General features: G+C 37.6%; 3 protein-coding genes and 2 non-coding genes across 6 annotated transcripts; 3 read left to right on the top strand and 2 right to left on the bottom strand.

The window, feature by feature from the left end:
- Window positions 1–347: 347 nt before the first annotated feature.
- Window positions 348–4,119, bottom strand: LOC116003667 (nicotinate-nucleotide pyrophosphorylase [carboxylating], chloroplastic). Of its 2 annotated transcripts, none has more exons than XM_031243569.1 (10): window positions 3,931–4,119; window positions 3,665–3,810; window positions 3,132–3,265; window positions 2,973–3,036; window positions 2,806–2,888; window positions 2,360–2,443; window positions 2,086–2,265; window positions 1,786–1,962; window positions 1,220–1,287; window positions 348–676 (listed from the first exon to the last, which is right to left on the bottom strand). In XM_031243569.1, the coding sequence occupies exons 1-10, from the start codon at window positions 3,990–3,992 to the stop codon at window positions 580–582; spliced, it is 1,095 nt and encodes a 364-aa protein (XP_031099429.1). In that variant the 5' UTR covers window positions 3,993–4,119; the 3' UTR covers window positions 348–579. The 2 variants fall into 2 exon arrangements, with proteins under 2 accessions (XP_031099429.1, XP_031099430.1); XM_031243570.1 differs by having other exon boundaries at window positions 2,113–2,265; window positions 3,931–4,116.
- Window positions 4,120–6,070: 1,951 nt separating this feature from the next.
- On the top strand, window positions 6,071–8,696 carry LOC116004240. Its single transcript, XM_031244204.1, has 2 exons — window positions 6,071–6,362; window positions 8,114–8,696. Exons 1-2 carry the CDS (start codon window positions 6,228–6,230, stop codon window positions 8,471–8,473), a joined length of 495 nt encoding a protein of 164 aa, XP_031100064.1. The 5' UTR covers window positions 6,071–6,227; the 3' UTR covers window positions 8,474–8,696.
- Window positions 8,697–9,087: 391 nt separating this feature from the next.
- LOC116003768 lies at window positions 9,088–10,330 on the bottom strand. Its single transcript, XM_031243693.1, has one exon. It carries the CDS (start codon window positions 10,297–10,299, stop codon window positions 9,196–9,198), a length of 1,104 nt encoding a protein of 367 aa, XP_031099553.1. The 5' UTR covers window positions 10,300–10,330; the 3' UTR covers window positions 9,088–9,195.
- A 287-nt stretch (window positions 10,331–10,617) lies between these two features.
- On the top strand, window positions 10,618–10,689 carry TRNAD-GUC. Its single transcript has one exon. It is a non-coding gene; the product is annotated as a tRNA-Asp (tRNA).
- Window positions 10,690–12,195: 1,506 nt separating this feature from the next.
- TRNAD-GUC lies at window positions 12,196–12,267 on the top strand. Its single transcript has one exon. It is a non-coding gene; the product is annotated as a tRNA-Asp (tRNA).
- The last annotated feature ends 230 nt before the right edge of the window (window positions 12,268–12,497 follow it).

The raw sequence follows: 12,497 nt of genomic DNA, 5'->3' as shown, positions 1-12,497 counted from the left end.
TAATAATCGAGCCAAGCTCGAGCTTTAATGTCTTAGGCTCATGACTCATCGAGCCGCTCGCGAGCGATATATATATATATATATATATATTATAGTTTATTTTTAATTGAAACGTGAATTTAAAATCAAACATGTTAAATTCAAACTCAAAATCGAACTCGAGTTCGAGCATGAACTCGAGCTCGAATTCAAGTTTGAACTTAAGCTCAAGCTCAAGATCTAGCTCGAGCTCAAACAATCGACTCGAAAATTGCCGAACTCGAGCTCGGCTTGACTCGTTTATACTCTTAATCCTGTCTCCTTGACCCCATTAGAGAATTTTGCTTAAAGAAATGAAGAGGCAAAGGTTTTGGCAATGTAAAATTCTGCAGATTTCATTCATTTCATACTTTTAAAAGAAGAATTGCCACTACAGTTGTGTAACTCTTAAACAAGTCATGGTTTTGTGCCAATTTGCACATTATCAAGGAATTTGCTTTGCAGGCTCATATGACCAATTCTTATTTGTATTCCATTCTTGTGACTATCAACTTATTACAAAGGAATATAGCATCGGTTCGTTGAAAACGAGGAGTGCGGTCATGCTCGCTTTGTGCGCCTTCCAACTTCGAGGGCGAGCTCTGTATCGATCTTCAGGGAAATGTCGAGTGCTTTCACAGAATGCGTGAGTGCACCGCTGCAAATGTTTAACAATTATCATGTTAGAGCAGAACTAATAAACTCAATAGAGCAGAACTAACAGAATACAAATGTTTGTGATTAAATTGTAAAACTATAAAGGTTTTTGAAAGGAAAATATCGATTAACTCAAATAATTAAATGTTCAATACAATCGGGAATGGAAGAAAACCAACTAACATGACCAGAATGAGAACTTGCTGCTCTAGCCAAAGCATGAGCAGGCTTGTTCACTGATCGAGGAACATACTTAATAGACACTGATTCAAAGTGTCGTTTTAAACAAGAATTATAAAGGTTTTAATATAATTGATCCGCATAATTGGGTATAATTGTCAAGAAACACAAAGGTTTAGGCTTTTTTCTGCCAATTATATCTTTTAACTCAATAGAAGAGGCAAGAAGTGAGATGAAAGAAAAAGGTCCTAGCTTTTTTGTCTATAAAATTTGTTGAGTAAATAAATGTAAACCGCTAATGTTTATTTTACGCTTTTATGGATTCTAAATGTACTGGGCAGTCATTTAAAACGGATATTCTTACCTGGATATGTAGGTCACCCCGGTTTGCCCAATCTTGTGCACTGTCTCAAGGGTAACATTTCCAGAAGCCTGCCAGCATAGCAGGAATGAGAATGCAAAAGAACACCATTTGAAGTTGCACTAATCTAAAATGAATGCCCTAGAAAGACTAGGTAACAGTGGATAGGGTTAGGGTATTGAAAAAATTGATGCATTTGAGCCAGCACGGGCAACTTAGTTGGTTCCTAGGTGGTAGATTGTGGGCAAGGACGAGGATCGAGCCCTGACAACCATAGTGTGGGGGAGTTACATCCAATGTGGTGGACATCAGGTTGGTCCTCCCACCTAAAGAGTCGCTGAGTCACCGTGATTTACTCCCCCACTATCCTGTCAGACTGAGGTGTGGGGGCCCTGGGGGGCCTGGGGGCGAGGGAATTTCGCCTTTGTGGGCAAAAAATTGATGCATTTGAGCTCAAAAATATTACTACTGATAAATGCATCTTTTTGTCAGAGACGTCAACTCTATATATGTTTGGTTAGAAAAATGGAGGTATGCAATTAAAAATTTTATATTGAAGCAGGAGATACCTCGGTCTCGAATCTCCCACCGATCAAATCTACAGCTTCCTTGAGCATGGACACATCAATATCCCCATTAGGCAGTGGAACGATCATATTGTCCAGCATTATTCTAGTCAATGAAGTCTTTGTTTTAGACGCAAATTGTAACACCTCGTGCACTTCCTCAAGTGTCCGGGTTTCAATCTGTAAAAAGAAAACAAATCATAAAAATTTATGTCCAGATTTACTGTTGTGGTTAATGGAAGAACAAATCAAGTCACGTAGAAGCTAAAGGAACAATAAAAATTTCTTCGTTCTCAAACATACATCAAGAAGCCGGAAAAAAAAGGGTACCTCAACCCCCATTTGAAGGCTATTTTGCTCAAGATACTGGTCGACAGATTTTAAAGCTTCACTGACACCTCCCGCTGTTGAGATGTGATTGTCTTTTATCATCACCATATCAAATAAACCCATTCTGTGGTTTCGGCCACCACCGATTAATACCTATCACGAAAGCCAGGTAGAAATCAACCAAAATTCAATTCACGAAAGCAACAATAGACAAACACAGAGTAAAGGTGAAAGAAGAGATCTCTACCGCCCACTTATCGACTAAACGCAAGCCGGGAGCAGTTTTTCTCGTCTCCAAGATATATGCCGGATTAGCAGCATCTGCCATCGCCTACAACGAATATAAATAACTAAATCTCTCCTACCTCATAATAAGATCAAACCAGACTCCATATTCAGCGTAGTTATATTGAACTTTATATAGTTATTATTATAATATGACAAATACGTAATGCAATTGCATAATTTTCGTTAGTTTTATTGGACATACACTCAAAATCTAAAATAGGAATGAAAATGCAGCGTAATAATGGAAAATTTTAGATGCTAAGAGTACTGGAAAGTCAAGGGAAACTATAGTCTATAGAGTTTAATTGTTAAGTGGTATAATTATGAGAAAATGTTAACTCTCGTTAAGTGATATTAATTCATTCTCAAATCAATGAACAGTGACTTACATTAACTTAAACACACCTTAGTCAGTGTAGCAATTCCGCTCATTCTCTGCATAAAATTAAGCACAACCCTTTCAGCAACGATAATACTGTGAGCGTTTCCTGCATATGTTTGAGGGGAATCAAACGCCGAATATGATCAGAGTTTTGAATCAAATCAAATTGTTTTTCAACATTTTAGTTTACCGTGTACTTTGCCAAATTGCAGGCCTTTGTGAACTTTATCACCGTCCTTTCTAGACCACTCCACCTAATGTTGAAACGAACTCTTAGAAACAATATCTCCACCTCTTCTCCTTCCCGAATATAATGTACTCTAAACCTTAAGACCGTAATGTATAATACCTCCAATGTAGGATCAACTTCATCGAATATCATTTCCGCAAGTGCAATCCCGGCTATGATCCCATCCTCCTTTGCTAGAAAATGAGCTTCCACCTCCATATCAACTGGAATAGTTGCCTTGCAAGTCACATCTCCTGCATTTCATCATTATAGTTGCATCTTAATACACATTTACAATCACGTAAAGACTAAAGAGACCGAATTGGTCATAGTCTGCATCTTTTTACAAAAAGATTGAAGCAACAAATTGGTCATATTCAAACTTTTTAGTTCTTCACAAATTTATAATTTTATTTTGGTATCAACTAACACTACCTGAACCACATAATCTGAGCATTCCACCAGTGTCTATAAGTTGCAATTAAATTAACATCAAGAGTTCCCTATTCCCATTTCTCAAAAACATGATAATTAAGCCTCATATGAGTAACATAGAGGAAAACAAAGTTGAACAAAGAAACACCCACAAATGATCAAAAAATTTGGGGATTTTCTCTCTTGATGATTACAGAGGGGGGGGGGGTGTTAGATACCTCTATCCCCAGCATCTTCAGAAAGCGCAAGATGAATAACACCCTTCAAATCATAAGTCGGGTGAGCAGGCGGCTTCACTGCCAGAGACTCAACAGCTTTTCCCAGATTGCTGATCGTGCTAACTGCTGACATTTTCACAAGCAATCTGCAGGCATTTTTTTTTTCACCAAAAAAATTGAATCTTTAAACTTCCCTGATTGCGAATTACGAACTAAAGAGAGAAAATTTGAAAAGCAAAAAAAGGAAAAAAAGAAAGATAGCCAACCTGGGAGCATTGATGGGATGAGGATGGTGCAAAAATGGACGGAAAGAAATGGCTCTGGACATCGAGATTCTGATGTCTGCAACTCAATCTCTATCTTCAATTCAGTACACACAACAAAAAGCAATAAACCCTTCCCTAGTGGCCTCTGCTTTTCCTAGTTTCCTCTTTGTTTTGCGCAGAAAGAATTCCTATTATTTTTTTTTTTTTGAAATAAGAATTCCTATTATTTTCTTCTGCTAAATTTTCGATTTAGTTATCTTTTAGGTGGAGATTGGGTATAATAGTTCACAAATTATATAAGAAAGAGGGGTTAGTAGAGTATTTGAAAGAGTGTAAATTACAGTGATGTGCATAAATCTACGCTACTGCTGTTGAGGTTCGAACTTGAGACTCTTTTACCAAATATTGCCTACTGAATCACTAACAGAAAGATAACTCACACTAGTAAAACTATGTGTAGTCCACTCAATTAAAAGGAACCATAAAAATATAAAATTCATACTCTACTCACTCGTCCAATAATTTTGAGTGTGTTTCAATTGTCTTTTATTAATTATATATACGACTTTCGGGTCATATTTGACTATAGATTTCATAATTATATATACGACTTTCGGGTCATATTTGACTATAGATTTCATATACAAACAACAAAGTGCAATAAATGGCACAAATATAATTGGATAAACTTTAAACATTTTCATCCACCCATAAAAAGAATTCGGCTACTTATAGGTTGTGATGACTTTCACCTATTAGATTTCTAGTCGTCCCAAAATTTTTCAAGTCGGAGCAGCACACACCAAATGATATGGATTAAATCCATGTACATAATGCGTAGGGAAATAGTATGAACAATGGAGAAAGGATCCATCAATTAGCTCCCAAATCACCTCTTTTATTGCTTAATATGAATAATAATTTAGAGAGTGGAGAGAGCTTTGGTTTCTAAGCTGTTTCTAGAGGGAGAGGAAGGAAATGCTCCCAAAAGTCTCTCACAATAAGGACTCAAGTCCCCTTTATAGTACAATACGCCCGCCATACGTATAGTACTCATAGGGCCGTATACCCGGGATATATTCCCTATCACCAAACATAAAAATAACTTTTTTTTTAATTGTTAGAAAAATTTTCTTGAATGTCAAACCGTCTCCAATTAAAATGATATGCTCTTCTTAGCGGACATTTGATTCATGTTGTATTATATAACTCAAAGAAAATTTAAATATTGCAATATCATATGTTTTGTTTAGTTCAAGGGATTTTGAGGTTTATTTATTTATTTAAATGGTTTGTTTAGCTCAAAACAACTTAGTTTTGAGCAAAACAAGCTAAATTAACAAACCCTAAGTTCGAGAGTAGCAACAAGCATCAAGGAAATGAAGCGAACCCGAACTTGCACAATCGAGCCTTAGTCCCTCAGCCCATAAATGTCGTAACACTGAAACCATCTGTTTAATTGCTAGATTCACTGGTAGCAAAAAGTGTAAATAAACTTCAAAGTTCGAACATTGTTTAGAGCTTTCGTAGAGAAACAAATTCGTAGTAGCCAATAATAGAGCTCGTCATCGCTACTTTCGCAGCTTGTCATCTATAGTCTCCATAGCTCTACTTCTGCACCTTGGTAGGACCTAGGTAAAGAGACGCCAAAGAGTCAATACCCAACCATTGAAGCTTGATCCAGTGACCTTCCTTCAATGAGATGGAGACTATAAGGTGCTTGGCTAATATTACATATGTTGCTAATGTTGGTAGTGTTTATAGACTCCAAGTGACAATTCCAAATGTCCAATTGTCCTTCTAATCGGACGCTCATCAAGCGCCTAGCCCCTTCTACAACACTACTGCTTATGAAAGTATTTAATTTTGACATTTTGAATTGAGTTTAGTTGATTAGAAGACTTTAAGGAACAAAATAATAAGTAAATTATTAATCAAATATTAAAAGTGATTAGCTCAAGCCAAGAAAGTTAATAAGCCAATTAAAAAAGAATCACACTGAAATAAATCAAGGTAGATTGTCTATTTTCTAATCGACTTAAACCAAATCAATTTGAAAGTTAAACTTAGCCTATACAAATAGCTCAAACTTAGCATATTTTATTCAATCTACTACAATTTTGGAGTAACGTGAAGCATGTGTTTTAAATATGCCACACACTGATACACTTTAAGCTGCCATTAATTTTTCCACCTACCCGACCAGCTTTGCTACCTTAGTCAAACTTCAGTCGGAGTATAAGATCGGAGCAGCTGATCTCGCCGTAGAACTCCCCTCCCGTCGCCACCGCCGATCAATGATGCTCTCTACTCTCAAACCCGTCGTGGGTTCTCTTCCTTCCAGCTCCGCACCACACGGTTCCCGTGTAAATGCGCCGCCGGCTACAATGCTGAGGGTCAATCCCAAGATTTCTACTTCACTTGCTCTCCAGGTTTGAATTTTATCCATGAATCTTTAGTTTTATGTGCTTTTCTGTTTTTCATTTTTTAGATTTGCTTGCTTATTTTTCTTGATCTGGAAATTTCCCTTTTGTTAGTGCTGACAATCTTGTAGGTTTGTGTAGGAAGAAGGGTCACATTTTAGTCTAATGTTGTCTTTTATTGGAACCCTATTCTTGGATTTTAGTGTTGATGGTGTAATTGTTGTTGTTGGGGGTGAAGTTTTGTAGCCATTTGTAATTTTATTGGTCCCCAATGTGTGGTATATATGCTTAGTTAGGCCTGCAATTTGCACAAAGGGTTTCAAGCTGGAAAGTAGTAGCACCTAACATTTGGATTGGCTGATTATTTATACAGATTAACTCCATTCATGACATCAAATTAGCTCCAATTTGGGGCAACCCAGCAACGTTGGTTAGACTGTTGACTTAGTAACCACACTTAGTAACCAGAAGGTTATAAGTTTGAATTGAATCCGAATGGGAGGAGCCTATAGGCCTTCTTGGTTTGAGCTGGTTAGCTATTGGCAATGGTTTACTTCCTTGTGGTTCTTTGTCGACTAGGGTCAAAAGATGGGGTTTATCCCGTACACATCCTCGAGTAGTAGCTGTGGTCTCCCTGGTCACCAAAAAAAAAAAGAAGAAGCTCCATTCTAGTGCAGATTCTTTATGCTCTTTAGGAAGTTTGGGAACTATTTTAGGCATTTTACCTTTATTGTCAGTGTCAAGAAATTTAGCATGAGAAAGCTTGGCACTTTCTTATCTTATCCCTGGCTCATTCTCTGCCCAATGCCCCTCCCATTCATGACATCTAATTAGCTCCATTCTAGATTTTGTATGGTCTGCAGGAATATTGTGACCTATTTTAGGCACTTTACCTTTATTATCAGTGTCAACTGTCAAGAAGTTTAGCATGATAAAGCTTGTCACTTTCTTATCATATCACCGGCTCATTCTCTGCCCAACGCCCCTTGCATTCATGACATCAAATTATCTCCATTCTGGTGCAGATTTTGTATGCTCTGCAGGAATGTTGCGACATATTTTAGGCATTTTGCCTTTGTTATTAGTGTCAAGAAAAGGCTTCATACTGCCTATAGACATCTTTCATTTAGGAACAAGCATAAAAATTCAATCTTTTACTTCTCACACTTTTGCGTTTGTTATCAGTGTTCACTTGGGCCCTCTCCTTTCTAATTCTCTCGTTTATTGATGTTGTTGTCCTCGCCATCCAAAGCAAACTACATAGTACCAACTAAAGCTTTACTGGCCTTCCATGCTACCGATCATTAACTAAATCAATTAGAAGAGACCCTTCATTAAAAAGGATACTTTTTAAAAGATGCCATTTCAAATGAGAATCACTGAATTTCATTTCTATTGCAGATGAGCTTTCTTTTTTTGCTGACAATAATGCTGCAGTTGTTCAAAAATGTGAACGATGTAATCCTTCTTTGGGGGTGTAAACTGGGTGCCAGTAGACCACAAGGTCTTTGGCAAATGCACTAATGGTTTTAGTACACTTAACTATAGAAATTTAGTGTTGTTGATTCATCATTCATCCAAGTTAGAACTTCTAACACTCCAAAATCCCGGATATCACATATACTTTACGTAATTGGGAATGGTGTACAAAGTACCTATTTACGCTACGTTTGCCTCTGTTCTGAAGAAATCGAGAGAATCCTGAGAATTGGCGTAAATTGCTTTTGAGCTTTGTCTAATCGTCTTTCTTTTGCGTTTAGGAAAGAGGCAAGGAAGAGAGGCTGCAGGCACAGGAAACTCGGGCCGCTGTTTCAAGAAGAGATGTTATGGGCATAGCAGCCGCGGGGCTTGGCATTTCCTTGGCTAAGCCTGCTGAGGCCGTCGAGGTAGCTAGTTCCGGGAACCCAATCTCACAGTTTCTTGATCTGCTCAAGGACTTGGTAGGGACACCGAAGCCAAAACCAGAAGTCGATGAACCAAAAACCGAAAGCAAGCCCGAGTTACCAAAGCCAAAAACCGTAGGGGATGAAGAGCCGCCAGTTGATAACAAGGCCGAGCCATCGGATCCAAAAACCAAAGGTGAAGTGAAAGCTGAGACCGAAGCAGTTGGCGAAAACTGAGAATGGCCATTCCTCGGTTTTTTTCTGTCATGAAAAAGCTTTAATATTTGCCATCTTTATTATGTATTATTGTAATTCATGGATGACATAATCTTCCAGGAATCTTTACTGACTTTAAGGTTGATGATACATTATCCACTTTTTCTTTTTTATATATTTGTGTAGGAGTGATGAGAGTTAGGAAGAAGGGGGAAAAAGGAAAGGGGGCTTTGAGTTCTGGGCAGGTGAATAATGCTGCTTTCCTGTATGCCTATTCCTTGGACAATAAACATCAGTACACTTACTAAAACGCTAAAATTTCAAAAAACTGGTTATCAGTTTATTGCTCTAAGATGTTAAAATTCAAACTGCTCTAAGATGTTAAAATTCAAACTGGTTATCAGTTTATTGCTCTAAGATGTTAAAATTCAAAAGGCTGACTATCAGTTTATTGCTTTAAGATGTTAAAATTAAAAAAGTTGACTATAAACTAAACTAATTTACCAAATACTTTTTTACAATCAGTTAATGCTATCAATTAGTCAAATCTATTAACTCAATTAATTAATGCTATTAACTAGTCAAACTTAGTAACCCAATCAACTAGTTTAAATCTAATAGGTTAGAGATACTAGTGAAAGTAACAACAGAGCAATCAAATACTAAAACATAAACAATATTTTTTGTTAAAAAAACATCAAAACCTTTTCTAATACATATTACAAAATCCAAAAAAGAAAAAATTAAAGTCTTTTCTTGTTCATGCTATCCACGAGATGGCGCATTTGGAATCTCCAAAACATGAAATAAGCTAAACCCAAACCAATAAGAACAAAGATCCAAACATTATCTTCTTTCTTTTCATTTTCTGACTCTATTTCCATTATTCCAAACTCATCCCTGTCCACATTTACCATACTGCCCTCGTGGATATGCCCATATAACACGTACACCCTGTCCAAATTCCCCACCGTCACTGCGGAAGCGAACCGGTCTTCTTCGAGGGCAGTTTCGTCAAACACCGCTCCCTCCATCCAACTGTCGGGGCTTTTTAGGAAATACAGCTTCCGGCGACTAACAGCCACAACGACGCCGTCTCCCCTAACGGCGATCCCGTCAACCGCCGTTAAGTCCTTGTTGAGGATAACGGTTCTCGCGCCGCCGTTTTCGGCGTCGACTTTGAAGAGCTTACCGGTGTTGGATTGGACAGCGAGGAGATAGCCCTTGGAGTTGTAAACGACGCCGTTTAGGCCAAATTTGTGGTCGCCGTTCACCGGATGTGATTTGAACGCCTTCGATTTGGAGAGCACGGAGGCCTCGCCGTCGAAATTGACTTTCCAGATTAGATCTCTCCCCGAATTGGTGACGTAAGCGTTTCCAGAGAAATCCGTTGCGACGTCGTTTGCGACTGATTGGATAGGGTTAGGGTTCTGATCATCTTCTTCGTCGTCGAGGAGAGGGGTTAGGAAGATCCGCCGGAGAGAGATGAGATCGTAGGCCGCGAGAGCGTTGTAGGGCTCCGGCGAGGAAGCGGAAGGCGGGCGGTGGACGACGGCGAGGACGCGGTAGTGGCTCCGGTCGAGAGCGACGCCCAAGATCTTCGAATTCGCCGGAAGAGATTCGTCGGAGATTAGAGTTTCGGATACGCCGGCGTCGGAGACGGAGACGAGCTTCGGATACCGTAGAGAGCCAACGATAAAGTGCTGCGACCTTGGGTCCCACACGAAGGACTCGGGAAAAAGGTTCTCCGATCGGAAATTGATGACGTGGGGTCCCCGTCCGGCGACTACACCGACGAGAAAGACGCCGGAGAAGAGAACCACGATTGCCGATGTTGTTTTCAACATTCTTTGGGATTTCCGGTTTCCAAATGCTTATATTAAGGATATATAAATATATAAATATGTAATTATATAGTGATTAGTAATCTAAAGTAATGTTTGACTCAAAGTTAAATACTAAATAGTTCGATTAAACTAATACTCCTATTCCTAAACAGGTTTATCCTCCAAACAAAAGATCAGTTTGAACTTTGAATCATGAAAATCTCGTATTCTCATAAATTATTTAGTTATTATTTTACAGAAATAAAAACGAAAAGAAAACAATTAATCTGTAAATGCTTTATATATAAATTGATTAAATGTTAAGAACAAAGACATTGGGTCGTTGTAGTATAGTGGTGAGTATTCCCGCCTGTCACGCGGGTGACCCGGGTTCGATCCCCGGCAACGGCGTCGTTTTGTTCCGGCGAAATTGGGGTCCCTCGCAACGGCGTCGTGTTGCTCTGGATTCCTGGATACCCTTTTCTACTGTTTGCTTTTTGCATTAATAATAGTAATAAGAAATTATTATTATTATTATTATTAATAAGAAAAGGTTATTTTCATAAATACAAATATTTATCTGAGAGTACATCATAGTACCATATGTTGCTACAACATTCTAAAAGTTAATAAAAATCAATATAAACTAGTTAATTCAAAGCAAAATGAATATGTTTGCATGAACTTCAACATCTTTTCCTAATACATTTCCACTTTTTTTAATCGTTTTATGATCAATGCAAAGCCATTATAGTCTATTAACTTTAGGTGTTCCTATTTTACAAATGTGTTTGATGAATCGTTAATTATAAGTGTTATATATAAGCTAATCAACGAAACAACCTTCTCATACAAATCGACGGATTACTAAAGGAATCCACCATAACTACTCTCAAGCATACCAGGAGGGTGCACCGGCCGATACCTTTGATGAAGCCGGAAGTAATTGCGGTGCATTCCTGGACGAAGCTGGAGTAGGTGCAGTGCATTCGTGCAGTCGTTGTGGTGCATTCATTCAGTTTGCATGAATAATTATATTAGTGGTGCACTGAATTGGCTTTCGGTAATGATACATGCACTAATAAAATTAAGTGGGTTCAGCACATATATGATATGATAAAATATATAGTGGTTGAGTGGATAGCATTATGTACTGGTTGAGTGATTAAGGGATGTGGGGTAGAAGCATAAAATAAGGTGTAATGGATGAGTGATGTCTGATTGAATTATGATCTTTGCCGACTATCTAGCTAACATGGGTTAAACGACTTAGTTGGGGACCTTAATCCTAGATCGCCCGCTAGATGGGGTCATTAACATCCTTTCCAGAGACGCCATGAACGTCGTAAACAGGAGGATTCATTAGTTTCTTACATCGGGGTTTAGCCCTTCTTACGCACCCAAAAAAAAGAAGCAAATTGAAATAAAATTCTATCTCTCTCTCTTCTCAATATCAATATTCCTAAGTAATTCTCTCTCTTCCTCTCAATTAAATACGTAGATATATTTTTATTAAATATATCCAACAACACCTAAGCTCGAGCCGCTATATATATTACTAAGGTAGCAAAATGTGGTGCATTGTGTTGGAATTATACATCAATGATGCATCAAATTTTTTTGAAGAAATAGATGAGTTGTTTACATAAATAATAATTTTTTTTTTAAGCTGGAAGTGTGACATAGTATAATTAGTATTATACATTTATATATAAAACATTCTAAAAGTTTTTATATATTATTAAGAAAAAGCAATATAAACTAATTCAAAACCCATATGGGTATATACTTCTGTGTGGCTTTGAAAATGGGATAAATATAATTTACAATTTATTTAGTTATATTTTGATCTAAAAAAAAATTCGGAATATTTGTATTAGACTATTAGTACATAAAAGTGAACTACTCAAACAACATGTCGTTGTAGTATAGTGGTGAGTATTCCCGCCTGTCACGCGGGTGACCCGGGTTCGATCCCCGGCAACGGCGTTGTTTTGCTCTAGGATCTTGGATTTATATACGACGTCGTTTGTTCCTGGAAACTGGGATTTCATGCTTACCTCGTTTTAAGCTCCAAAATGCACATGACCTTAACATTTTTATTTATTTTTAAGGCAATCAACATTGTTTGCCCTTAATTATTTTATTTTTAAAAATTTGATGATATTAATTGATTTAAACAAATTTAATCACTTAATTGTTCATAATGTTACACTTTT

The sequence above is a fragment of the Ipomoea triloba genome, chromosome 14, assembly GCF_003576645.1.
Source record: "Ipomoea triloba cultivar NCNSP0323 chromosome 14, ASM357664v1".
In the NCBI taxonomy this organism is placed as follows: domain Eukaryota; kingdom Viridiplantae; phylum Streptophyta; class Magnoliopsida; order Solanales; family Convolvulaceae; genus Ipomoea; species Ipomoea triloba.
This window is presented reverse-complemented; position numbering and strand designations above follow the sequence as displayed.

Bases quoted from the DNA above. Each gene is read 5' to 3' on its own strand.
- LOC116004240 (XM_031244204.1), top strand. From the start codon at position 6,228: ATGATGCTCTCTACTCTCAAACCCGTCGTGGGTTCTCTTCCTTCCAGC. The intron at 6,363-8,113 runs GTTTGAATTTTA...TTTTGCGTTTAG, and splicing joins CTACTTCACTTGCTCTCCAG to GAAAGAGGCAAGGAAGAGAG.
- LOC116003667 (XM_031243569.1), bottom strand. From the start codon at position 3,992: ATGTCCAGAGCCATTTCTTTCCGTCCATTTTTGCACCATCCTCATCCC. The intron at 3,037-3,131 runs GTATTATACATT...TTTCAACATTAG, and splicing joins AAGTTGATCCTACATTGGAG to GTGGAGTGGTCTAGAAAGGA. The intron at 677-1,219 runs GTAAGAATATCC...AAACATTTGCAG, and splicing joins GGGGTGACCTACATATCCAG to CGGTGCACTCACGCATTCTG.
- LOC116003768 (XM_031243693.1), bottom strand. From the start codon at position 10,299: ATGTTGAAAACAACATCGGCAATCGTGGTTCTCTTCTCCGGCGTCTTT.